Below are 27,850 nucleotides of genomic sequence, written 5' to 3'. Positions count from 1 at the left end.
CAAAGCATTAATTAAAACACTTATTTTCGTGGTCTGCTTGGTCACCAGGACACCACCAAGACTGCCCCTTTTTCGACACCACACCTCAAGACAGTTTGACTGTAGTAGTAGTTAATTTATTGTCCCAGATTTTACTAGTGAGAATGTCCCAGATTTTACTAGTGAGAATGTCCCAGAATCATAGCAAAATTCCAAATGGTTTGTCCATTAGCACAATCAGTTTTGTCATTGCCATAACAAAGATGTTTATGAGGACTGTAGAATGACAGCAGAGTAGTAGAACATATGCAGAATGAGCTCTTTGCCATGTCTACCTCATCATGACCTCGACTAGGCTCCAACCCAGTCAATACTTAATTGATTTCTTGCATCCTCTCTCCTTGCCTCATTCTCAAATTGTATTGGAGAAGAAAGTCAGGAGGCGAGGTTGGTTGAAGTTGAGAAGGGGGCGAGGAAAGACTCATTTAGATAGAGTTGACTTTGACCACCTGCCCCTTCTCCTCTCTCTCTCCCTCCAGGTGTGTGACAAGGAGTGGCACCACTACGTGCTGAACGTGGAGTTCCCCTCCGTGGCTCTCTTTGTAGACGGGGCCACCTTCGAGCCCTTCCTGGTCACCGAAGACTACCCCCTGCACTCCTCCAAGATCGACATGCAGCTCACTATCGGGGCCTGCTGGCAAGGTAAACTAGCCACAAAGTAGCCTGGTCCCAGATCTGTTTGTGCTATCACCAAACATTTGGAGTTGACATGTTAACTCAAACAGATCTGGGACCAGGCAAGACACAGCGGGAATGTTGGTCTTAAGATATTATCTTAACAACAAATATAAATCCCTTATCAGGATGTTTTAAGATGTCATCCTGTAGCTTACATGGCAATGCATGTATCAGCTAAGACACCAGTATTGCTCTTTGAGTTTATATTGATAGTTACAAAGGAACATTGCTAGAATAAGGCTTTCTGTTTGAGACTTTTTTTTTTCTTGCCATTTTTCTTGCCATTTTTTTTCATTGATATACAATGGTAGTAGTTCTCCTTGTGTTTATGCCTAAAATGTGTACATGTAATTGTTCTGATATACTGTACATACAGTATTAACTCATTCCCTGCTACCAGGATGATGCACTAGGAGTTCATGTGTAACATCAAACCAACCTCTCCTGATTCTCAATCCCCTCCCCCCTGCTCTCTTTCCCTGAACTCTCTCCTGTACTCTCTACAGACAACCCAGGACATGACAAAGACAATGAGACAGTCTCTGAGCCTTCCACAGGTTGCTCAAGTCTTTCCCTTACTCCTTAATATGTGCCATTTGTCCATCTTGTTAACGCCATCATCATCACCCCCGACTAGAATGTCTTCCACATTCTAGCTGCACGAGGAATGATTCTCTAACTCCACATTTCTAGCATGAGACAGTCTGCGTAAGACTGGATGCAACATAATCCTGGACGGCTTTTTTTTGTATCACTTTGATATTTCTATTATTCATAAGCCAATGCAGTATTCTATCAATTTCGCCTTCAGATGGTGCTCTCTATTACCCGATGCAGTATTTGGAGATGTTTACCTTTTCGGTGCATGACCTTGCGTAAGGAGCTGCGGCTCCAGAGTATCTGATGACAACAATGCACAGCTTGCGACACAGCGATTCTGCTGCTGGCTGCTGGACAATGTGACCTTGAGAGAGGCGAGGCCAGATTTGCGTTGCAGTGACGCAGCCACAGCAGACCCATCCTCATGCACTACCGGGTGCATCAAGTCCCTGCACAATATTCACCTCGACCCTACGATTTTCACCTCAAGGAATGCGCCAGTATATTGAAATAAGTTAACAACAAAATAAAGAACCATAACTGATAGGATGCATCTCAGCTAGCACTAAATGATCTGAGAAGCATATGTTTCTTAGATCTTGGTGAGCGCATGGTTGTCCTATGGTTATTTTAGACGTACTGCCAATGTTGCATACAAACTTTCTTGGAATGGGGCAGGATAGTTGCTTGGCTTTGGAACATTCTCAGCACATTTAAGGAACTTGACAACAAAAAAATAATCTTTTTTTGGTATTTCATTACTTTAACAGAACGATTCCAAAAAGTTCAAACATAGTTACATTTAATTTAAATGTTGGTAATATTCTAGGAACGTTCTCCAACTGGTTTGACATTGGGAACATTCTCAGATTGTTAAGAAACAATGTTCTTCTGTGGGAATTTCAGTCCTTCAGCATAAGGTTCCCAACAGATTTCCTAATGGTTGTATTTAAAGTCATGTTCTCAAATTATTCAGAGAATGTAAAAAAAGAAAACCTTTGTAACGTTCAGAGAAAGTTCTAAGAATGTTTAAAAACATACATTCTGTTCTGTGTCCAAACACTCTTTTCCTCTATCTTGTTAAATGTGTTCAGGTGTGTTGGCTGCGGCTACTAATTGGCCACACGTGATCTTAACAGCTTGCTTCCTTAAATAGGGCCTGTATGAATAGACTAAAATGAACTGCTTTGTATGAGTTTAGGAAACACAGTATGCTGGTGGCACAGTGGACAGAGAACAGAAGTTCATAGGTTCGACTCTCACTGACCGCGTGCAATAAAACAATGTGTTTGCACTAAGCAAATTAATTTCCATGGGTCCTATCTTTGCTTGGAGTTCAGAACAGTTAGACCAAACTAAACTAGCAGTGTTATTAAAAGTCTCATTGAAAAATAACCTTTGCATTTCATTAAAAACATTTTAGAGAATTATTGTTATTTAATTACCTTCAAATAATCTATCATTTCCATTCTCAGTGTTAATTAAACATCCCAGGAAAACTTTCAGGGAATCATAGTAAAATGTTCTCAGAACCCCCCTGCAACCTAAAAAGGGATGTTTGTTCCCTGAACAGGCAAAATGTTTACTTCCGTTCTCAGAACGTAAAAATAAAAAAAAAGTCAGTTTTACCATCAGGCAACTTATGGCTTCGTTCCCAGAACCAATGGGAAGGCAAAATCTTATGTTCCCTCAGCTTCCAAGGAACCAAATGTGCTAACTGGGATGTAAGTCACATTTTAATATTTTCCTCACAACCGATTGTAGCAAAAGTATATTGAAAAACATAAATTATATTGAAATATCAAGAATCACCATAGCCTGGTAGGATACATATTGGTATGAAAATGTATGTAAGATTATAACATTTGAGGTGAAGACATTGAACCGATTCCATGACCGCATGCCCCCCCCCCCCCCTCCAATCCATTGTTTTTTCCACCATCAAACTGCAGATTGGTGCATGTTTGGCTGGAGGCCTGTATCAGCTCATCCGTCATCCATTCTCAGGCCTTTTAAGGGCACACATACTAACTTGCATGAGAACGCCAGTCACGCGGCCTTTGCCGCACATTCAGATGGCATGCTTCAAACCACTGGCCCAGAAAAGGTCAGTCTGCAGATTTATACGCCTGGCTGACTGTGTATGTGTTTTCTCCTCTGCCCTTTGCTGGGTCCAGGCGGCAATGCTCGCATGTCCCAGTTTTTCCGGGGGAATCTGGCCGGCCTGATGATCCGATCGGGAAAGCTGGAGAACAAGAAGGTGATCGACTGCCTGTATACCTGCAAGGAGGGCCTGGATGTGCAGCTGCCTGAGGAGGTGGCCTCAGCCGTCAAGGTGAGAGGTCTAGCTATAGCCTGGGGGGCTGGAGGGGCTCTGGGGTGAAGTTTCCCCTATGTACAGCTCTAGGATCAGCTTTCCTAACCTTAAAGGGATAGTTCACAAAAAAATGTTTTTTACACATTACACATACCATGTAAGCAGTCTATGTACAAGGTATGACAGCAATCCATGCCTTTAGTTTCCCTGGCAGTGGCTGGAACTGTTTGGTGAGCTTCACAATCTATTTTTGATACTTTGCATGATTTGGACATGATGTGTGAAAAATGCTAATATCGTTCCCATGACTTGAAGGGGATTTCTGCCACAAATGCTGAACGTTAGCATTGGTAAACTTCCAGGGAAACGAAACCAAAGCAGTGAACTATCCCTTTAACTGGGCTACAAAATCCAGTGGATTTGGTGTACCTCTAATACAGTCACATTTATAACAATACAACTTGCTTGAAGATATGGGACTAAGGGCTGAAAGAGAGTACATTGAACATGAGTACAGCCCTAAGAGGGGCTTCAGTCTTCTAGCAATGACTTTGATATGTGGCTTTTCCCCCCTACTAAACTGAATGACTGTAAGTTGCTCTGGATAAGAGCGCCTGCTAAATGACTAACATGGAAAATCAACAGTTGGGTCTCACTCTGCCACCATCACCTTTTCTCTCTCAGGTGGCATTCAACCCCAACCAGTCGTCGCTGACCGTGGAAGGCGATGACATTGAGGCTTTCGACAAGGTCATGCAGCATATCTCCTACCTGAACTCACGCCAGTTCCCCACCCCCGGCATTCGACACCTCCGCGTCTCCACCACCGTCAAGTGAGTGTCCCGTGCCATCAATAAACACTTTGGCCCAATATACACTTTGGGCCAGTTTCCCAGACACAGATTAAGCCTAGCCCTGGACTAAAATGTATAGAGATTCTCCATTAAGCATGCTTTTTAGTCCAGGACTGGGCTTGATCTGTGTCCGGGAAACCAGCCCTGAATGATAAAATACATTGTCTGTGCGCCAGACCACTTGGTACAATAAAATAGCAACTACTGAGTTTGGCTCTTTAGCCAGGCTTTAGAATGTATATTTTATTGTTTATGCTTTATGATATTATACATTTTGTGTTAGTGAAAGATGATGATATTTAAATGGTAAATCACTGACATGTTTAAAAGGTGCTGCTTTACACTCAAATAAAGATTCAAAAGGTTATTTATTCTAAGGGAATTTAATAAAAAAAATCTAAATAGAAAGGTAAAATGGAGGGTAGTGTGTACCTGCCTTTTCCAAAGTGAATTCAACATGAAAGGGAAAATGGAGGGTAGTGTGTACCTGCCTTTTCCAAAGTGAATTCAACATGAAAGGTAAAATGGAGGGTAGTGTGTACCTGCCTTTTCCAAAGTGAATTCAACATGAAAGGGAAAATGGAGGGTAGTGTGTACCTGCCTTTTCCAAAGTGAATTCAACATGAAAGGGAAAATGGAGGGTAGTGTGTACCTGCCTTTTCCAAAGTGAATTCAACATGAAAGGGAAAATGGAGGGTAGTGTGTACCTGCCTTTTCCAAAGTGAATTCAACATGAAAGGGAAAATGGAGGGTAGTGTGTACCTGCCTTTTCCAAAGTGAATTCAACATGAAAGGGAAAATGGAGGGTAGTGTGTACCTGCCTTTTCCAAAGTGAATTCAACATGAAAGGGAAAATGGAGGGTAGTGTGTACCTGCCTTTTCCAAAGTGAATTCAACATGAAAGGTAAAATGGAGGGTAGTGTGTACCTGCCTTTTCCAAAGTGAATTCAACATGAAAGGGAAAATGGAGGGTAGTGTGTACCTGCCTTTTCCAAAGTGAATTCAACATGAAAGGGAAAATGGAGGGTAGTGTGTACCTGCCTTTTCCAAAGTGAATTCAACATGAAAGGGAAAATGGAGGGTAGTGTGTACCTGCCTTTTCCAAAGTGAATTCAACATGAAAGGGAAAATGGAGGGTAGTGTGTACCTGCCTTTTCCAAAGTGAATTCAACATGAAAGGGAAAATGGAGGGTAGTGTGTACCTGCCTTTTCCAAAGTGAATTCAACATGAAAGGGAAAATGGAGGGTAGTGTGTACCTGCCTTTTCCAAAGTGAATTCAACATGAAAGGGAAAATGGAGGGTAGTGTGTACCTGCCTTTTCCAAAGTGAATTCAACATGAAAGGGAAAATGGAGGGTAGTGTGTACCTGCCTTTTCCAAAGTGAATTCAACATGAAAGGGAAAATGGAGGGTAGTGTGTACCTGCCTTTTCCAAAGTGAATTCAACATGAAAGGGAAAATGGAGGGTAGTGTGTACCTGCCTTTTCCAAAGTGAATTCAACATGAAAGGGAAAATGGAGGGTAGTGTGTACCTGCCTTTTCCAAAGTGAATTCAACATGAAAGGGAAAATGGTAAGATAGAGGTGAAAAGAATGAAATACTGCTTCAGGTGAACTGCAAACTGTTTTAAAGTTTCACAGTATAGACAATCAAATGGTCCCCTGCCCTATTTGCATGCACTTAGAAAGACAGAGGATATTTTTCTCGCATATTGCATGGCTAATGTACTGCTTATATTAGACTGAAATGGAAATATCAACTGAAATGGACCTAATCTGAAACCATTGGCTTGCTAGGTGCTTCAATGAGGAGACGTGCATCTTGATACCGGAAGCGGCGGGATACGTGATGGTGCTGCAGCCCGAGGAGCCCAAGATCAGCCTGAGTGGCATCGACCACTTTGCCCGCGGCGCTGCAGAGTTTGAGAGCCCCGAGGGCGTGACTCTCTTCCCCGAGCTGCGCATCGTCAGCACCATCACCCGTGAGGTTGAGGCTGAAACCGAGCCAGAGGCCACAGAGGGGGCAGAGGGGGCAGAGGATGACCCCACAGGTACTAAGACGTACCACCCTACTGTAGATCATACCTCCATACTTTAAATAGGTCCACCTTAATCTAGATCTGGGGTAGGCAACTAGATTCAGCCGTGGGCTTATTTTTGTCGGAGTGAATGGTCGGTCGGGGGGGACGTAAAATAACGATAATTTGTACACTGTAAATGGACCACAACTACTGTAAGCCCAAAAATAGTGTTTTTTTGAAATACAATCATTTCATACCTCGAATACATTGAGACACGATCACGTTTTTTTATTTTATTTGTGTGAATACTTAGTTAGGAACAGATTTCCTCAATTAAGGACATTTTTTGCAAAAAAAAAAAAAAGTTTTTTTTTATACCCAAAACTAAAATGTGAAAAAATGTAATAACTTGGGGGAGCCAAAACAAACCAAAAAAAAGCACTCTGTAGATTGTACCCCCTTACTGTAGATCGTGTACCACCTTACAGTTAAGAAATGTTTCTAAACCTTTAAGGTTTCTCAACCAGCAAGCTATGGTCCCTCTTCTTTGAAGTATCCCCTTAAATTCAAACCAGCTCTTGAGAACTGACAAACTGTCAGTCAGCCAACCATCTCAGGGACCTGTTGGTATCATCCCAGGGACTGTTGGCGGTCTACAGATCAGAGGTTGGCTGTAGATACAGTGCCTTCGGAAAGTATTCAAATCTTGACATTTTTCACAATTTTTTACATTACAGCCGTATTCTAAAATGGATTAAATGAAAAGGAGGGAGGCCGAGAGAGATGTGGAAAGAGGAGAAAGAGAATGAAAGAAAGGGAGGGGGAGCGATCTAGAGATTGACAGAGACAAAGTGCCCTTGTGGAAAAACAAGCCATATGGGAAAACTTCCCCGAACAACACACCAGTCATTCACAGACAATACCACAGCCAAGATCATGGTTCAGGGCATTTCATTTGAACTCAGTGGTTCTTCTTCCCTACAATTGCAGAGACTGGGCAGATCCCAATTGCTTTCAATAGGAAATATTGGTTCAGGCAGACATGGATGCTCATTTTAGATGCCCTTGTGTCCCTAAGGGCAAATCTGGAGGAGACCCCAATGCACGGGGATTAATTGTACTGGCTGAATTGAATTGGGTTGATATTGGCCAGACCCTGGTATATATCCCAGTGGAAACAAGTAGATAACACACAGAGGATTAGGCCACCAGTGGCAAGCTGTGGGAGGGAGCTGTGGAAGGGGGGAGGAGGAGGGAGGGGTTGTTTACTACACAAGCTTTTTGGGAGGGGTTATTTGACCAGCCACGACATCTGTTCATCTATTTGGTCTGATAAAGAACAAGGCAGGGAGTGCTAGGGAGAAGAGAGAAAAAATAGAAACAGGAGAGCGAGAGAGATGTGGAAAGGGGAGAAAGAGAATGCAATAAAGGGAGGGTGAGCGATCTAGAGATTGAGAGAGACAAAGTGCCCTTGTGTAAAACAAGCCATATGGGAAAACAGGGCTTAGAGGTCTACTACCGCTGTTACCTACCAGCACTGCTGTTCTCATTACCTCTGGTTGATAAACAATGTACAGGACATCATGGGCTGGTTTCCCAGACACAGATTAAGCCTTGTCCTGGACTGAAAAGCTCCATAGTTACCTTTTTATTTTCCTGATATTAAGCAGGTGGTTTCTTTGAAATGACTATTATCCATTGTTACCACATAGTTTCTTAGTAAATACCACCTGTAAAATAAAGCGTAACCAGCATCGTCAGTGGAGAATGTCCATTGAAAGTATGTTTTAGTCTAGGACGAGACTTAATCTAATTCTGGGGGACAAGCCCCAATAGCTCTGTTAAGAAGCTCACATTTTAACAGCGACAATATTCTCTCAAAATTCAAAGGGCTTTATTGGCATGGAAAATGTTACCACATACAGTGGGGCAAAAAAGTATTTAGTCAGCCACCAATTGTGAAAGTTCTCCCACTTAAAAAGATGAGAGAGGCCTGTAATTTTCATCATAGGTACACTTCAACTATGACAGACAAAATGAGAAAAAAAATCCAGGAAATCACATTGTAGGCTTTTTAATGAATTTATTTGCAAATTATGGTGGAAAATAAGTGTTTGGTCACCTACAAACAAGCAAGATTTCTGGCTTTCACAGACCTGTAACTTCTTCTTTAAGAGGCTCCTCTGTCCTCCACTCGTTACCTGTATTAATGGCACCTGTTTGAACTTGTTATCAGTATAAAAGACACCTGTCCACAACCTCAAACAGTCCCACTCCAAACTCCACTATGGCCAAGACCAAAGAGCTGTCAAAGGACACCAGAAACAAAATTGTAGACCTGCACCAGACTGGGAAGACTGAATCTCCCATAGGTAAGCAGCTTGGTTTTGAAGAAATCAACTGTGGGAGCAATTATTAGGAAATGGAAGACATACAAGACCACTGATAATCTCCCTCGATCTGGGGCTCCACGCAAGATCTCACCCCGTGGGGTCAAAATGATCACAAGAACGGTGAGCAAAAATCCCAGAACCACACGGGGGGGACCTAGTGAATGACCTGCAGGGACCAAAATATTAAAGCCTACCATCAGTAACACACTACGCCGCCAGGGACTCAAATCCTGCAGTGCCAGACGTGTCCCCCTGCTTAAGCCAATACATGTCCATGCCCATCTGAAGTTTGCTAGAGAGCATTTGGATGATCCAGAAGAAGATTGGGAGAATGTAATATGGTCAGATGAAACCAAAATAGGACTTTTTTGGTAAAAACTCAACTCGTCATGTTTGGAGGACAAAGAATGCTGAGTTGCATCCAAAGAACACCATACCTACTGTGAAGCATGGGGGTGGAAACATCATGCTTTGGGGCTGTTTTTCTGCAAAGGGACCAGGACTACTGATCCGTGTAAAGGAAATAATGAATGGGGCCATGTATCGTGAGATTTTGAGTGAAAACCTCCTTCCATCAGCAAGGGCATTGAAGATGAAACGTGGCTGGGTCTTTCAGCATGACAATGATCCCAAACACACCGCCCGGGCAACGAAGGAGTGGCTTCGTAAGAAGCATTTCAAGGTCCTGGAGTGGCCTAGCCAGTCTCCAGATCTCAACCCCATAGAAAATCTCTGGAGGGAGTTGAAAGTCCGTCCCAGCAACAGCCCCAAAATATCACTGCTCTAGAGGAGATCTGCATGGAGGAATGGGCCAAAATACAGTGTGTGAAAACATTGTGAAGACTTACAGAAAACGTTTGATCTCTGTCATTGCCAACAAAGGGTATATAACAATGTAAAGAGAAACATTTGTTATTGACCAAATACTTATTTTCCACCATAATTTGCAAATAAATTCATTAATCCTACAATGTGATTTTCTGGATTTTTTTTCCTCATTTTGTCTGTCATAGTGTACCTATGATGAAAAATACACGCCTCTCTCATCTTTTTAAGTGGGAGAACTTGCACAATTGGTGGCTGACTAAATACTTTTTTTGCCCCACTGTACATACATTTCCACAGCAAACATACAGATAAAAAAAATCAATCTTCTTCCCCCCTCTTTTCTCAGTTCAGGAGACTGTAGTGTCGGAGGAGATCATGCACAATCTGGACACATGTGAGGTGACGGCGCTGGGCGATGAGCTAGACGGAGAGCATGAGACCTTGGAGGTGGACCAGGCCCAGGTCCAGCAGCGCGGCCTGGAGATGACCTCCTCCAACCTGGGTCTCGTCCTGACAGGTTGGTCTAGGATGGCTAGGCTAAGTTAGACTAGGCTGTTTGGCTATGGTAGACTAGACTAGGCTAGACTTTTCCCCCCATAATGCATAAAAAACATATCCTTCATCAACCCTCCTGTCTGCTATGTGCTAACAATGAGTGCCGGACCTGCCTTTAGCTACATTTTCCCTAACTAAATCTTTACTTGACAAGCCTCCTCTCCATGTCCCAGGCGTCAACACCATGGCCAACTATGAGCAGGTCCTGCACCTGATTCGCTACAAGAACTGGCACACAGAGGCTCTCTTTGACAGGAAGTTCAAGCTGTTCTGCTCCGAACTCAACGGCCGCTACATCAGCAACGACTTCAAGGTCGAGGTATGACTGAGCGTTTACTGTTTATACCTCACCCATACGGCAACTGCTGTCACTTCTTCAGTATAGAGACTGATGTAAAAGAATCCCTAGTCACTGTGTTAGAGATATTAACCCTTTTATGTCATAAACAATTATGAACAACAATTGGTGAAGTGAACAACTAACACTGGGAAAACTTCAGTAATACTTAACACTTTGATTCTGTGGTCTGTCTGTAACTCTGGACTTTTTCTTTGTTTCTCTCTCGCTTTTGTTTTGTTTTGTTTGTGCATGCATGTGCCTACCCCCAGGTCAGTGTGATCCACACAGCCAACCCCATGGACCATGCTAATAATGCCATGGTGCAGCCCAATTTCATCAACCCAGTGCACCACGCCTCTGTGGACCTGTCCGGGCACAACCTGGTCAACGCTCACCAGGCTTCAGGTAAAACCACTAATGCTAACCTCACTCATTAGCCTGTCTGTGCAAGTGAGGTGAGCGTGTGAATAATGGTATACATGAAAAGATTAAGTAAAAATTTGAACCACCAGTAAAAAAAAAAATACTGAACAACCTTAGTACAACATGTTTGCCTTTTGGTATAATGGTTCTGGAATGACAGTCACCGGGACCACAGAGCCCTGGTCAGGGTGTACCCCCTTAACTAAATTGGTGTCAGTGTCAGGAGTAGGATACCACCATTGAAAGCCTGTCCCGGCTGAGTTTTAGGCACAGTTCATTTCTGAGGCATGGTTCTGCTATTTTTTATAATTGATGTGTTAACTGAAATATATAGCAGTCTACTAAAGTAATCAGACCTATTCATACTATAATGAACTGCTTCAGCAACTATTCAGCTTTTAATTTGACATTTAACACATCTCCCACTACCATACAAATCTTTTTAGACAACTGAAGCAAGCGCACACATTTTCTTGTTTAGTCATATTTATCTTACCCCTAGAAGTGTTTACTTTGCAGGCTGACAAACATCTATTGAGATGCAATGTTAACTTGAAGTATCTACAAAACAAGTTTTGCAGTCACATAACCAAAAAGGAAGGCTTCATACAGCAAATAATTTTTCCTAAAATTACTTTTTGTGTTTCGCAAATGAAACGTTTGATTCACATGATTCAATTCACCGCGATTTAACAGTATCCCAACTACTGCAATGGAGAAGTGAGTTGACTTTTGTCAAAAATAGATAAAAATAATCGATTCACATGAATCAAATAAATCATTAAAAAAATGTAAAACAAAAAAATTATTTAATGTGAGGCGGGGCATCCGTTAAACAGTAAATCAACTTTGTTAGGCATTAGCTATAGCATAATTAGCCTCTTTGGGCTAGCTACCAATATGTATCATAAGCACTACACAAGCCTTCTATTTAATCAAAACTGCAAGTCCACACTGAGGTATACACAGCTTGAATTCAAATAAATATAGATTTATTTTGTATTTATTTAATTACCCTAAACCTCCCTTTTCCCTGTATGTGGTGAATGCGGTTTTGTGGCAACCCGAAATGTCCTCGACACTGCTTTGGAATGAATAGTAATCCATAGATTTAGAATACCAGAAACACTAAAACTCTTGTCTATTTATTTCTATGATACACCTATCTTAGATTGGACAATTCCAGATCCCCCATTTTCTCCCACAATACTTGCTGTAGATTCTTTTACTCATCTCTTGTTAAAGTTAATCCTGACGTCATAATCAAACAGCTAATCTGTTAAATGTTTTGCTCTGGAATAAATAAATAAATCCCTCTTGGTCAGACCGGGGCGAGCTTTCCCCATAGATTTACGTAAATTAACCAAAAGTAGGGCACGTGAAATATTTATCGGTTGCCTGGTTTTTAGTTTGGGGATTACACTTGAGTGCCGTCGGTCCTTCCGTGACATCTGGACGGCCATGAATCTGAGCACAACCTTTATTTATGGTGTATTTTTTTAAGGGTTGTAATCTCCAGTGCTGAGAGTACTTAATAAACCATGTAGCCTACATGACAGGGCTAGTACATACTTGTGTACTCATGGCCAGATAAGAGTAGAGAAGGTTGGCAGAGGACACTCAAAATTTAAGAGGAGATATACATTGTTATTAGCCAGTTGTAACTGCTAAAGTCAGGAAGAGTAGTCGCACAACCTGGCTCCAATGTATCGTAACACCCTACTAAAACCCCATCAAGACTGTGAGATTACACCAGGGCCATTTATTTATCAAGCATCTCAAAGTTGGAGTGCTGATCTAGGATGTCTGTAATAATCAGATTCATGATGATCTTAAAAGGCAAAACTGATTGTAGATCAGCATTCCTACTCTGTGACACTTAGTAAATGCATCCAGGTCCAATGGTCCTCCATTATGATCACACAATGTGACAGCGCAACAAAATACCAAGTGTGTGTGTGTGTGTGTATAAAAGTGGCTTTTGATTCTTTACAATGTGTAGATCCTTTTCTTCTTCTTTCAACCTAACAATGATGAAATCCCCATACAGTTTTTCTATCAGAAAATCTCTTTATTTTACAATATAAAATACATGAGTACAGGCATAAACATAATGGTACATTACATTTAGCAGAAACAGAATACCAAGATGCTGAGTTGATTTGTAGTGTACAAACATCAACAACTGCATAAAAACAGTTCAACTACACACTAAATATCTGAGCTCATGTCCATGTCCAGGGGTCCTCATATTTTATAATACAATTGATATACTTGGTGAAAGAGACCGAGGCACAGAAAAGGGGGGCAGAGAAGCCTGATTTAGTTGCTGCTACTCTTGTAACCGACGCTGGGAGACTTGTCATAGAGATGGACTTGAGGGAATCGCTGTTACTTTTCCAGTTGTACCAGGTGGAAACATGGCTGTGTCACATACCCCCACATATAGACACCATTTGGGTTGGCAAAATGGCAGGCATTGTATCAAAATCCACCCATCAAGGTTACCACACAACTTGAAGAATGTCCATCTTGGTCAAAGTGGACCACATTGATCTGCTGTGGTAGGTTAAGGATTCACAGAAGAAAAAATGTGGAAACTGAGTGTAGTAAAATACTACATACATCTTCTCAAGCTGACAGTCCCCGAAATCGGGCAATAGAAATACTTTAAAAAATATATGTATGTTTACATGACTTATTTGATTGATTTTTCCACCGTTTTATAAGTCATCCATCCAGACCTTCCGAAGACCATGTAAAGGTCCTCTGTCGAATAAACTTGCATTTGCCTCCCTCTGGTGGTCGACTGCATCATTACACTGATTTATATTGCTTCAATGCAATGTTACCTCAAAGGGGCGGTCCTTAGAAAACATTTATCCTGCTCGACTTTTTCATGGCATAGCAATCGCTGATTTTGTCTCGAGCAGGTGGATACATTCCTTATCATAGAGCTATGAAAGTAATGTGACATACACACTTCCTTAAACCTAAAATAAGTGAAGAAGTAATTTTATGTGTAAGTCGCACAATTGCATATGCTCAGAATTAGGGATGCACGGATATGACATTTTTGGCTGGTACCTATATCTGATATTTTCTTTGCCAAAAAAAACAATACCGATGTAAAAAAAGAAATGGTGCAGCCTTTTTAAGCATTCTAGTACAGTTAAATAGTTGAAACACACACTGACCAAAAAGTTATTTTGTTGGCATTTACGTATATCCCCATTACCAGTAAAACATAATCGAAACCTATTTCACTTACTTGCTGTGCTGTTTCGTTGTTCATTTGTTCAGTCGTTTCATTCTCAACCAGGATTTCATCATACGTGTCAAGCAGTGAAGTTTCAGCTCTGTCTGTCCGTGGCCTCTCTTCCTCGGTGGGCACTGTCACTGTGTCTGATTTCATCTTGTCCAGCTGTGTCTGTAACATTTCATGTAAACCCTGTTTCTTGTCTGCATCGAAGTAGCGGTTCTAGCCTGGTGGCGACACAGTAAAGAGGCTCAGGCTCAGGCTCAATTTTTGTTTCATCAGACCAGAGGACATTTCTCCAAAAAGTACGATCTTTGTCCCCATATGCAGTTGCAAACCGTAGTCTGGCTTTTTTATGGCGGTTTTGGAGCAGTGGTTTCAGATTATGTCGATATATGACTTGTTTTACTCTGGATATAGATACTTTTGTACCTGTTTCCTCCAGCATCTTCACAAGGTCCTTTGCTGTTGTTCTGGGATTGATTTGCATCTTTCGCAACAAGTACGTTAATCTCTAGGAGACAGAACACGTCTCCTTCCTGAGCAGTATGACGGCTGCGTAGTCCCATGGGGTTTATACTTGCGTACTATTTTTTGTACAGATGAACGTGGTACCTTCAGGCGTTTGGAAATTGCTCCCAAGGATGAACCAGACTTGTGGTCTACAAATATTTTTCTGAGGTCTTGGCTGATTGCTTTTGATTTTCCCATGATGTCAAGCAAAGAGGCACTGAGTTTGAAGGTAGGCCTCAAAATACATCCACAGGTACACTGCCAATTGACTCAAATGATGTCAATTAGCCTTATCAGAAGCTTCTAAAGCCATGCCATCGTTTTCTGGATTTTTCCAAGCTGTTTAAAGGCACAGTCAACTTAGTGTAGGTAAACTTCTGACCCACTGCAATTGTGATAGTGACTTATAAGTTAAATAATCTGTCTGTAAACAATTGTTGAAAAAAGTACTTGGTGTCATGCACAAAGTAGATGTCCTAACCGACTTGCCAAAACTATAGTTTGTTAACAAGAAATTTGTGGAGTGGTTGAAAAATGAGTGAAAAATTTGTTTACATCCCTTTTAGTGAGCATTTCTTCTTTGCTAAAATAATACATCAACCTGACAGCTGTGACATATCAAGAAACTGATTAAACAGCATGATCATTACACAGGTGCACCTTGTGCTGGGGACTATAATAGGCCACTCTAAAATGTGCAGTTTTGTCACACGACAGAATGCCACAGATATATAAAGTTTTGAAGGAGCGTGCAATTTGTATGCTGACTGCAGAAATGTCCACCAGAGCTGTTGCCAGAGAATTGAAGGTTAATTTCTCTAGCAAAAGCCGCCAACAACGTCTTTTTAGAGAATTTGGCAGTACGTCCAACCGGCTTCACGACCGCAGACTACATGTAACCACACCAGCCCAGGACCTCCACCTGCGGGATCGCCTGAGACCAGCCATCCGGACAGCTAATGAACCTGAGGAGTATTTCTAATTTTTTTTATTTTTTATGTTGGGAATAAGTCGTTCTGATTGGATGGGCCTGGCTCCCCAATGGGTGGGCCTATGGATGCGCCCCTGACCAGTCATGTGAAATCCATAGATTAGGGCCTAATTAATTTATTTCACAGATTTATTTCCTTATATGAACTGTAACACGGTAAAATTGTTGCATGTTGCGTTTGGTATTTTTGTTCAGTGTAGTCTGATGCAGTTTTAGTAAGCAAATTAAATGTGACCTGTGGAACGTGTGGGGGGAAAATCAAACTTTCCAAAAACAACCATCCCATTAAACCCAACAACTCTCGCCAACTCTTCTATCCATGCACCATAAATCAAATCAACATTTATTTCACCTTAATTTAACTTGGCAAGTCAGTTAAGAACAAATTCTTATTTACAACGACGGCCTACCCCGGCCAAACCCTAACCCGGACGACGCTGGGCCAATTGTGTGCCGCCCTATGGGACTCCTAATCAGGGCCGGTTGTGATACAGCCTGCTTCTTTAAAGTGAATTTAAATTCACAACACTCTTCACAGTAAAAGAGAGAGAGTTAAAACAAGCAGGAAGAATAAAATGGATAAATATGGGAACATAAAACAAACAACAACAATACAAAGACATTGATTAAAAGACAGAGCTAAATAACAGTAAAGTAATTGATTAAAGGACAGGCTAAAAAGGTGGGGTATCAAATGTGATTTTAAAACCTCAACTGTAATTTTTTAAGAATCAGGTGATAAATGAGCTGAAAAGGAGACTAGAGTAGGACTTTAATTCTTACCCAGCCCTAGAAGTGAAGATAGTTTGTGTGTGTGCGTGCATATGTGCGTGTGTGTGTGTGAGCTTGCATGCGTACATTTGTCCTAATACACACTCTGTGTGTGTTGTCCCCAGTGGTCCCCAGCGCCGCCACCATCGTCATTGTGGTGTGTGTCAGCTTCCTGGTGTTCATGATCATCCTGGGCGTGTTCCGGATCCGATCAGCCCACCAGCGCACCATGAGGGACACAGAGGGCGGCAAGGAGAATGAGATGGACTGGGATGACTCGGCCCTCACCATCACAGTCAACCCTATGGAGGTAATATCATATAAATCATTTAGCAGACACCTTTTTATCCAATAGTAGTACAAAAAAATTATATCGTATTGTGTGCGTTTTTTATCCAAAGCAACATGCAGTTGTGTGCTGGAATCGAACCCACGATCCTGACGTTGCATGCACAATGCTCTACCAACTGAGACACACAAGACCAACAGAGATGGAGCAACCGATCATTCAAAAACAAATAGACCACACGGGCACACTGTAATGCTCCAAAAAGGTTTCCTTCTGGTCAAAGCCTTGCACTGAAATAGCAAATCCTCAGTTGAAACGATAACAAAGTGGGCACCCTGTCTTTGTTTTGGTAAAAAAAACTGCGGGATGGGCCCGGAGAAATGTAACCACTCTCAAATGCATAGACAGAGCAATGGATGCAAGGACTGACAATACATGGTCTCAAACATATCATTTTAACTACACTGAACAAAAATATAAAAGCAACATGTAAAGTAAAAAAAAATAATCACATGTTCTATACGCACAAAAAGCTTATTTCTCTCAAATTTTTGGCACATATTTGTTTACGTCCCTGTTAATGAGCATGTATCCTTTGCCAAGATAATCCATCCACCTAAAAGGTGTGGCATATCAAGAAGCTGACTAAACTGCATGATCATTACACAGGTGTACCTTGTGCTGCAAAAATGTGCAGTTTTGTCACACAACACAATGCCACAAAAGTTTTGAGGAAGAGTGCAATTGGCATGCTGACTGCATTAATGTCCACCAGAGCTGTTGCCAGATAATTTAATGTTAATTTCTCTACCACAAAGCCCCTCCAATGTTGTTTTAGAGAATTTGGCAGTACGTCCAACCGGTCTCACAACCGCAGACCACATGTATGGCGTCGTGTGGGCGAGCTGTTTGCTGATGTCAACGTTGTGAACGGAGTACCCCTTGGTGGCGGTGGGGTTATTGTATGGGCAGGCATAAGCTACGGACAAAGAACACAATTGCATTATATTGATGGCAATTTGCATGCACAGAGATACCGTGACAAGATCCTGTCACCCATTGAGCGTGTTTGGGATGCTTGATCTTGATCAATGTGCATGACAGCATGTTCGAGTTCCCGCCAATATATATCAACTTTGCACAGCCATTGAAGAGGAGTGGGACAACATTCCACAGGCCACAATCAACAGCCTGATCAACTCTATGCGGAGGAGATGTGTCGCGCTGCATGAGGCAAATGGTGGTCACACCAGATACTGACTGGTTTTCTGACCCAAGCCCCTACCTTGTTTTTTTTTAAAGGTACTTGTGACCAACAGATGCATATCTGTATTTCCAATCATGTGAAATCCATAGATTAGGGCCTAATGAATGTATTTCAATTGAATGATTTCCTTACATGAACTGTAACGCAGTAAAAAAAAAAAATTGTTGCATGTGCATTTATTTTTGTTTGGTATATGTTTTGAGGCTATACAGTGTTTTAAATGTACAATGGTTACAAAGATCGGAGTAAAACAAGCATATATTTTGGGTTCTGATTGGGTGTGACAGTTGTACTAAGCTCATAAGTTACTCATTGATTCTTGAAAAAAAACAACTATCATTTATATGTCAAATTGGTATAGCAACTGCAGATTGCACCTTTTAAAGGGATAGTTTTGTCATTTTTTACATATGTATATATTTGTTTCCATGTCTGTAGACTGCTTTCAAGGTTTGGAAATAATTATTAAATGAATATGTAAAAATGCTGAACTATCCCTTTAGCAAAAATAATTCAACAGCCAGAGGTGGAAAAAGTGCAACATTGTCATACTTGAGTGAAAGTAAATATACCTTAATATAAAATGACTCGAGTAAAAATAAGTCACCCAGTAAAATACTACTTGAGTAAAATACTAAAAGTATCAGATTTGAAATGTATTTAAGTTCAGTGGTGGAAAAAGTACTCATCAAATTCCTTATATTTAGCAAACCAGATGGCACACTTTCCTTTTTTATTACTTTTTTTGACAGCTAGGGGCAACTCCAACACTCAGACATAATTTACAAAGGAAGCATTTATGTTTAGTGAGTCCACCAGATCTGAGGCAGTAGGGATGACCAGGGACGTTCTCTTAATAAGTGTGTGAATTTGACCTTTTTCCTGTAATGCTAAGCATTCAAATTATAACTAGTACTTTAGGGTGTCAGGGAAAATGTATGGAGTAAAAAGTACATAATTTTCTTTTTGAATGTAGTGAAGTAAGAGGTAAAAAATATAAATAGGAAAGTACAGATACCCCCAAAAATGATTTAAGTAGTATTTTTACTTAAGTACTTTACATAACTGTGCAAAGCTGTCATCAAGGCGAAGGGTGGCTACTTTGAAGAATATAAAATATATTTTAATTTGTTTAACTCGTTTTTGGTTACTACATGATTCCATATGTGTAATTTCATAGTTTTTATGTCTTCACTATTATTCTACAATGTAGAAAATAGAAAAATAAAGAAAAACACTTGAATGAGTAGGTGTCCAAACTTTTGACGGGGTGTGTGTGTGTGTGTGTGTGTGTGTGTGTGTGTGTGTGTGTGTGTGTGTGTGTAGATATAATAAAGGCAACACAGGAAAAAAAGAGGAAGCTATAAAAAGGGTCAGTGCCAATACCAAACGTACAATGTGTAGGGATACTGGAGTATTTGAGGTAGATATTTACATGTGGATGGGGATTAGGTTTAAGTGACTGGGTATCAAGATAAATAATAATAATAGTTAACAGTATGGCAGCAGCATAAGTGTTGGTAACAGCCTACGCAGCTGTAGATCGGGTTCCTCCACTTCAGATCTTTCTCATAATCACTTAATAATGTGTGAAAGACTGATCCTCTCTCTCTCCCTCTTTCCTCTGGTAGACTTATGAGGACCAGCACAGCAGTGAGGAGGAGGAAGAAGAAGAGGAGGAGAGCGAGGAAGGTGAGGAGGAAGATGACATCACAAGTGCTGAGTCGGAGAGCAGCGAGGATGAGGAGGCCGGAGAGCCAGAGGACCAGCAGGGTGCCAGCAGACAGCAGCAGCTGGAGTGGGATGACTCCACACTCACCTACTAACAGACACACACACATACACATACTCATACATTTTTACATGCACATGCAAACACACACTTCTTACACACACAAGCAACACACACACACTCATATAGATATACACACCACAGGAGGTTGGTGCCACATTAATTGGGGAGAACGGGCAGGTGGTAATGACTGGAGCAGGAGTGGAATGGTATCAAACACATGGTTTCCAGGTGTTTGATGCCATTCCATTTGCTCCGTTCCTGCCATTTATTATTAGCCGTTCTACCCTCAGCAGCCTCCTGTGATACACACACTTCTCTCACACACTCATATACATACTCTAACACACATGACTCATAGAATTTCTCATCCTCACTACCCCTCCTAAACAGTGGGGGCATACCCTCACAAATTCCTTACCGAGGAGCCATGATGTAAAAACAAAACACAAATCCCCCTTAAAAGCGATATATTGTCAAGGTTTCCCTGTCGTCATCTTAGTGGTGGTACTCTGTGTAGTATAGTAATCACCGGATCGCTGATTTCTTACTTTTTTAATTTTGAATGTTTTATTCCCGGGAAGACTTGGCCAACATTTGCATTTTGTTTTGAGCTACCGTGAGGAAACAACCTTGCACTTTTGTTTAGTTCTTTACTGATGTAAGGCTTTCAAAATGGAGAATGATTTTTAAAAAATGTATATTCCTTGCACATCTGTTTTAGATTTGTTTGCCGCTAAACGAGAGAAGCTTTGACTTTTTTTTCCTTTCTTTGTGCTTGAGTTGTAGTCCGGAGAGTGAAACGAGATTACGTTTCAGACACGTAGACCGCATATTTACATTTTTCTCCTTTTAGTGCATGAGGATATTTGAACAAGTCATATGTGTAGATGAATAAATTGCTTTTTAATATTTTGTAAATATGAAGAAACCATGTAATTAGTCAATGTGTTAGTGAAGGCCTAAACAAATGGGTCCAATATCTAAAAAGACGCAGTACGTCGTGTAGAATATTTGTGTCACAAAGGCTATAGCATGTTGCACATTTTTTGGCAAAGCTCTTCCGTCATACTTGTACAAAATGTCCGCTTCAAGAAGAGCAACCCAGACCCAGAACTGTACACAAAGGTTTCTATGGCAAAGTGTTGCTCATTTTGTCTTTTCATTTGCAAGGAGGTAGTTATTTCTTTGCTTAGTGGGGACAGGACTGGTCGGTTTTGCTTTCGGCTCCTCACATGCCACACTCCTCACATGCTATATACATAAGGGCGGGAGGTAGCCTAGCGGTTAGAGCATTGGGCCAGTAACTGAAAGGTAGCTAGTTCGAATCCCCGAGCCGACAAGTTGATAAATCTGTCAATGTGCCCTTGAGCAAGACACATAATCTTAATTGCTCCAGGGTCGCTGTTGATAATGTCAGACCATGGCCGAGACCCCACTCTCCGACGGTGTCTCAGGGAGAGTTGGGATATGCAAAAAACACATTTCCAATTCACGTGTGAAATAGGACAAATATAAGCACCCACCAAATTATGATTATTTCTTTGCTTGACTTGCACAGGTGGCAATGCTGTACTCAAGGCGACAATGTATTTAATTCCCATTCTCGTCTGTTATTGTACAGAAGGTAATTTGAGGTCAAGATGATCACGTTCAGTAAACCACAGTCCGATGTAGCTTAAGGTACTAAGAAAACAGCCAGCTTCTGCAGTTCCGCTATCAATTCACTATTAGTGTAGATATGAATATTTCTGCTAGCACATTAGGACCAGCAGGGAATTACACTCCATCTGCAGCTTTAAAAAGCCCTTCCATATTCCAGTCCTGCCGTTGCATCAAAAATATTAGAACAAAAATACAAACGAATCTCAGCATACAGACGGACCTGAGGCGTATGGTTCGTCTAGCTTTAGGAGGGCTCAATTCAATAGCACGGCTGCTGTCGTTCTTTGGAAGAGAAATTAAATGCGAGAACATTTTGTCTGCTTCATTACAAAAAAAACATTTTTTAAGGATTTTTTTCATGGCATGGCTATTTAACCTGAAATAATATATTAGATGCATTTTTAAACGGTTTTCTCATTACAGTTGAGCGTAGTCTCACTGCAGTTGTTTTGCTTATTTGAAGGATATTGAAACCTTCAAATAAGTCATAACAAATACGAATAAATACGTGACTGCTGACACATTGTTGTGATATGAGAACTCTTTAAAATGTAGTCTTCTTGGTCTTTGTTTGAATCTTTAAAATTAAATGGTTTTTTTTGCAGTAGACCACTAGATTTTATTGTACATGGAACTGTACTGTAGAGTTGTTCTAAGATATTTGTTTACATTTGGTAAACTTGTTTTCCCTCTGGTATTAGTATAAAACTTATACAATTAATTGAAAAGATGTCAGATGTTAACCTCTATATTTCCTCTCAAAAATCACTGCTTATTAATCTCAATACCTTCAAAAAACCCATGTGGTAAAGGATTTGTAACCCTCAAACAGGTTAACGTTATTCCACCATTTTAGGAATCCAAATGAATTATGTACATTCTGCAAAACTTTCATAAGTATGTTTTATGGCATGACTTTGGGAATTTTAGTCAAACTTAAAAGTAAAGTGAGTAAAGGTGAGGCATGACAAAGTTGGAAAGGTTTATAAAGGAAGTCTTATACTTTGCATGTTAATCTATTTTTAGAGGCCAAATACATAATGGCTCAAGTAACACAAGTGTACCATTTTTATGCTTTGCAAGTTTCATATAAAGTAATTTTTTGGAGACCGTTCCAAGTAACTTTTGAGGGTTTGAGCAAAACCATATGTCTGGAGTCGCTCAATCACATTTCTGTTAGGCCCAATGTATTTATTATTTTTGGTCAACTGTCGAAATGTGGTGAACAGTCTCCCCTTCAAAATGACTAGGGCCCAATAAGGGGGTCAGGTTCGAGCTGGCCCAAGTTGGGAGTGCCTTTTGCCGATCACAGCGCATTAACACAACTAACAAAACACTCATCTACGCTCTTTTAGTTGTGGCAACTTTTTATTTTGTAACTATTTAATGCTAGATTTCTTACAGAGCTGGGGGAAGTGATTTTATTTAATTTTGTAGTAATAATAGTCCACTGCTAGTTTTATTAAAAGTTAATGTTTTACATAGGTGTCATGTGTCTATGTTTATGTGTAGCGAAAGTAGGACCATATTGTATCCTCTATAGATATTGTACTGAATCATCATATTGAGGAAATCCACTTCTAAAAATATGTACAATATTAAAATGCTCTAGGCAGCATATGTGGGTATAAAGTTACCTATTTGTGTATAGTGAACGGTAATTTTGAACAGTGTATTATTGCCTGATTTGCAGACAAAGATGTTGAGGGCAGCATGAAATTCACCAGAACAAGAGTATAATCTTATTCTCTCCAAATTTCTCACGCTCATTTTGTCACAGTCCATTGTCAATTTAACATTCTCATCTCCCTTTTAAACATTTTATTTATTGAAAAGTACAAATCAAACATACTACTGAACAGCCACCATTCCAAGGGGCCAGAGTTTACAACTGTTTGTGCCAGTCAGTGGAGCTTGGGCCTCAAGTCAAGTTCTGTGATACTTTTGATCAGCCCCTTGGACATTTTCCTTTCCATTGAATTGAATGAATGTCGCTGTCCATCCAGCAGACATATGAGCTTTGGGATTCAACGGGTGTTTACGTTGCATGAATCACTTCTAATAAAACAACAATTTTCTGTATATTACATGTGGAACTGTGAGATTTGAGTGGGAGAGGGGACATGTATACTACTGATTCTCGGATTGTCTGTTTTCACAAGTCCACACCACTCAAACATTTTTGGTTTATTTTTTATCTTTGCTCAAAAATGGAAGGTGACAATGTTTTCAGAACTGTTGAACGCTTCCTTTTGTGCTTGTTGGGGCTGCTCTCACTTTTCTACCAATTGAAAGGCAAATTGTAGTGAAGTTGATGCTTGCTCGTGAACAAAATAAAGGATGAGAGAGTACAAATGTGTCTGGATTATGTTCTGTTCTATATTATGAGTTCACACTTAATTAAGACTGGTGTCATTCTCTGTACTTGAGATCTGCTGTATCTGCCCTTGCCTTTTTACTAAAGTGTGCACTTGCACACCGCCGCATGGTGGAAACATTCTCTAGCCAATGATTACACCAATACAATGGTTCTACATAAGAGGAAGTGTGCAAGTACACATGGAAAAGGATGCAGCCTGGCTAATTTTGAACTCTGTGAAACTATGACTGCCGCTTCAGCCATGTGGAGTAATGAGTAGGATTCTACATGCAAAAGTGATTACTTTTGATATAAATGCTTTCTGCCTTCCCTATTATACTTTTTTTCAATTCTAACTTACATTTCATGGAAAATAAATACACCATGCTCCATTCTTGACAATATGACCGAGCGGCGCAGATTACCGGTCCATTCGAGCAAGGCATGCCTCCCCCACCGGCTTCGCGAGTTCAAATCCACTCAGTTATAAGACTGTCAGGGGAGTCCGAGCACTGGTGTTGCTTATAAATAGGAATGTTTGATCATGGTGCCCCCTGGTGCTGAAAGAACAGAACTAGTGTATAGAATAATGGCAATGTGTTTTTAACCACAACACTACTATATTTAATGAGACCGAAGATTGAGAAATGTAACTTTATATTAGAAATACAAAAATCAGAAACTTAAACCACTTATGACTACATTTTTAGAAAGTATTTTGTAGTCAAACATACTACACATCCAAAATGATGCATATACACTGTAAACTGACTTTAGATTGACATTTTCGGGCTCCTCTCAATTAAGAATCAGAGCTGGTTCAAGTTGGTGTGTTATGCAATCACATTTAAGCCCAGCGTTGCATATTTAACACTGCAATGATTCATTTATTTATTTTGTTATGCAGGAAAAATAATTCAATCCAAGAGCTAAAACAAAATGATTTAGCCATGAAGACAATCTGTATGAAAACTGAATTTAAAGCCTTCAAAAAGTCTGAGCCACACTTAACAAAAAGGATGACCAATGGACTGTCTAACTGTTCAAATTATAAATAGACTACTCTACTCAAATACTCTAGTACCAAATGCATACCAAGTTTTACAATCATCAGAAAAAGAAAAAAAATGTGTACAAAAGTTGAACTTTACTCTTTAAAAGCAAGTACGGTCTAAGTGCATGATTGATTTACATTATCAATATTATGGCACTGTTATTGGGTGGAAACACTTGATGTTAAACAACAACACAGACATTGGACAACACCTGATTACCCTTTATACCTTGGTTTTCTCCACACCAGAACTAGCTAAAGCCATTATCTTGTCTTCTGATCCTGAAAAGTGAGATGCTGGTTAAGTACAGTAGTTTACATTGTTGAGGTTGGATCTCATGGTATAGTAACATGTAAAGAAAAAAAGAAGTGCAGTAGAGTTAAAGCTCACCGAGGTCTGCAGTGATTTTTTCAAATTGGCTGAGAGTTGCGGTCACATTTTCAGCCAGAAAAGTCTCGTCTTCGACTGTAAGCTGCAGGAAGAACAAAGAGAAATGAAAAGAGTGAAACTGAGGAAATCCACACCATAGTCATAAGACCCCTGTTATAGTATTTCACTAAATTAAATGACAGTTAATCATATATAGCATACAATTTATTGAACTCCAGATGGTTACATTTTGTAATAGGTTTTCATGACATGTTATACCAATTACCATTCCATCATAGCAGATTATCAAAATATTCAATGCCACTTTCTCTTACAGTATTCATCACAAGTTTAAACTATATGAAGAAGGGAGTAGTACAGTGGTACAACGGGCCTTTTACCTTCTCGCCCAGTTTTCTCAAGGCAGTGAGGATCTCCACCTTCTGCTGAGTGTACACATCCCTCGAAAGTTTTCCCACCATGACATCACGGTCCATCTACAGAGAATTTCACACCATTCGGCTAAACTTTCAGGGGCGGTTTCCCAGTCACAGATTAATCTTAGTCCTGGATTAAAAAGCTATTTCAATAGAGATTCTCCATTGACCATGCTTTTTAGTCCACGACTAATGTGTCCCTCAAAGCATTCCATGAACTGAACAGGTTTTAGAATGTAAAGCTTACTTTTGATATTAAATGTATCAAATAATGTACAAACAATAATGTACATAAAATACATAGATGAACAGTGCTTCCGACCAACCTCTGCTAATCTGGTTCTCAACTGCCCCGGTTGCTTCTTGGCAAACATTCGGATCACCTCGGGGGTCTTGAAAGCTTGGCTGATGGCAGCCTGGATTGCCTAATGAAGAAAAGGACAGTTCTCCCATGTCATGCATCATGACAACATTATGGTTTGTCATTACCCGTTATAATATTATGTCACTCTTATGATATGACAGTGCATGGCCCATAGAGATAGATTAGATCAGGGGTGTCAAACTCGTTTCCTGTAGGGTAGTGTCTGTGGGTTTTCGCTCCTTCCTTGTACTTGGATTGATAATTGATTATTTAGGAACTGCCATCACCTAGTTGTCTAGGTCTTAATTGGACAATTTAAAGGAATTAACAAAAAACAGCAGACACTCAAACCTCCATGGAATGAGTTTGATGTCCTTGAAGTATATTATTTATATTCATAATATTCTATTTAATTCTAAGATCTGGTCATCCAAAGTCCCTACCAGTTGCATTCCTCCAAGCTCATCCACCAGTGTCATGTTGCCTGTCACCATCTTCTTCAGAGACTCATTGAACTCATTCAACTGCTCCAGGGTTTCCTTCTTGGTCTCCTCATACTCCTCCTCTTCTAGGTCTTCTCTAGAATAAACAGAGAGCCCTGGTAATGGAGGAACAAAATCTATGGGTGTACAGAGATGTGCTCTAAATTCCATTAATACTACATGTATCACTTTGTGGAATCATAGAAATAGAATGAATATAATGACTCATTCTAGTTCTGTGAGTGGAACATCCACTCTAGACAGATGTGGTCTAAGTTCCATGCTACATCCCTCAGTGGAATCTTATAAATATAATACACTGAATTAATTCTAGTTCTGTGTGTGGAACATCCAGACAACCCACATTATGTTCACAGTTAGGAATGACTGATGATGAGAGTACCTGCACTCTTCCAAATCTTGGAGCTGTTGCATCAATCTGTCCAGTTGCTCCTCCATGTTTTGTTTTAGTTTCCCAGTTTCTGATTTGCCACGAGAAGCCATGCTTCCACCCTGCAAATACCATATTTAGTGAGTAAATAGTTCAATTTCATGTATCACTTGTGAATTAACTACCTAGTTACAAACACAATGGAGCGGTCTATACTTTGACATGAAGAATAACATTCGCTATTAGCTAGCTACTATAGTTAGCTACCTTGTTCCCACTGGCCGCCAGATTCATCTGACTGAGACAATTTTTGTGTGTAGTCTAGCCTGTGGCTACAGTTGTCTAGCTGCTGGCTTGAAAAAATTAAATAAGTAATCCTCACCTGATCGTTAGAACAATATAACTCGCCTCAACACAATCAATTTAGGGAAGAGGTGAACATATATTTGAATACTTCTCCATGAAATGTGTTACAAAATACTGTCAAAAGACATTGGGGAGTGTGGGAGTTGTGAACGTAGCTCTTGTTCGTGGTCATGGATAGAAGGGATCCAGCATTTGTCAGAATTGACTTTTCGTAGCCGGTTTATGAGAAATTACGTAGCCTGTTAAATGTCGAAGGTTAGGAGAATTTGGTTAAAGTTAGAAAATTGTTAGGATTAGCTAAAATGCAACAACAAAAAATGATTTACGTACATTTGACAAAAGCTGAATACCATCTAGACTTGACTCTTATTCCGTGGGTGCGGCCTTGTCCTTTCCGGTTATTTTTTGTCCAATCATATGTCTCTATTTTAAT

At 40.4% G+C, this 27,850-nt stretch overlaps 2 protein-coding genes across 7 annotated transcripts in view; one reads left to right on the top strand and one right to left on the bottom strand.

The window, feature by feature from the left end:
* The window catches only part of clstn1 (calsyntenin 1), a 74,906-nt gene extending 51,100 nt beyond the window's left edge, over positions 1–23,806 (top strand). For 2 of the 4 annotated variants that reach the window (XM_031794235.1, XM_020506422.2), the window contains 10 exons: positions 519–681; positions 1,224–1,274; positions 3,495–3,652; positions 4,319–4,467; positions 6,285–6,538; positions 10,076–10,246; positions 10,458–10,603; positions 10,894–11,029; positions 16,707–16,891; positions 19,769–23,806. In XM_031794235.1, coding sequence (XP_031650095.1) covers positions 519–681; positions 1,224–1,274; positions 3,495–3,652; positions 4,319–4,467; positions 6,285–6,538; positions 10,076–10,246; positions 10,458–10,603; positions 10,894–11,029; positions 16,707–16,891; positions 19,769–19,963 — 1,608 coding nt within the window. In that variant the 3' untranslated portion in view covers positions 19,964–23,806. The remainder of the gene's footprint in view (positions 1–518; positions 682–1,223; positions 1,275–3,494; positions 3,653–4,318; positions 4,468–6,284; positions 6,539–10,075; positions 10,247–10,457; positions 10,604–10,893; positions 11,030–16,706; positions 16,892–19,768) is intronic. The other 2 variants (XM_031794236.1, XM_031794237.1) reach the window with 1 other exon arrangement.
* lzic (leucine zipper and CTNNBIP1 domain containing) lies at positions 21,863–27,843 on the bottom strand. 3 transcript variants are annotated; one of them, XM_020506420.2, is made up of 7 exons: positions 27,748–27,843; positions 27,064–27,173; positions 26,622–26,757; positions 26,141–26,239; positions 25,779–25,874; positions 25,399–25,480; positions 21,863–25,289 (listed from the first exon to the last, which is right to left on the bottom strand). In XM_020506420.2, the coding sequence occupies exons 2-7, from the start codon at positions 27,162–27,164 to the stop codon at positions 25,231–25,233; spliced, it is 573 nt and encodes a 190-aa protein (XP_020362009.1). In that variant the 5' UTR covers positions 27,165–27,173; positions 27,748–27,843; the 3' UTR covers positions 21,863–25,230. The 3 variants fall into 3 exon arrangements, with proteins under 3 accessions (XP_020362009.1, XP_020362008.1, XP_031650099.1); XM_020506419.2 differs by having other exon boundaries at positions 27,434–27,796; XM_031794239.1 differs by lacking the exon at positions 27,748–27,843 and adding an exon at positions 27,319–27,366.
* Positions 27,844–27,850: the final 7 nt, after the last annotated feature.

The sequence above is a fragment of the Oncorhynchus kisutch genome, linkage group LG17 (assembly GCF_002021735.2).
Source record: "Oncorhynchus kisutch isolate 150728-3 linkage group LG17, Okis_V2, whole genome shotgun sequence".
Classification (NCBI taxonomy): domain Eukaryota; kingdom Metazoa; phylum Chordata; class Actinopteri; order Salmoniformes; family Salmonidae; genus Oncorhynchus; species Oncorhynchus kisutch.
The sequence above is the reverse complement of the archived record's forward strand: the minus strand, read 5'-3'. Positions and strand labels throughout refer to the sequence as shown.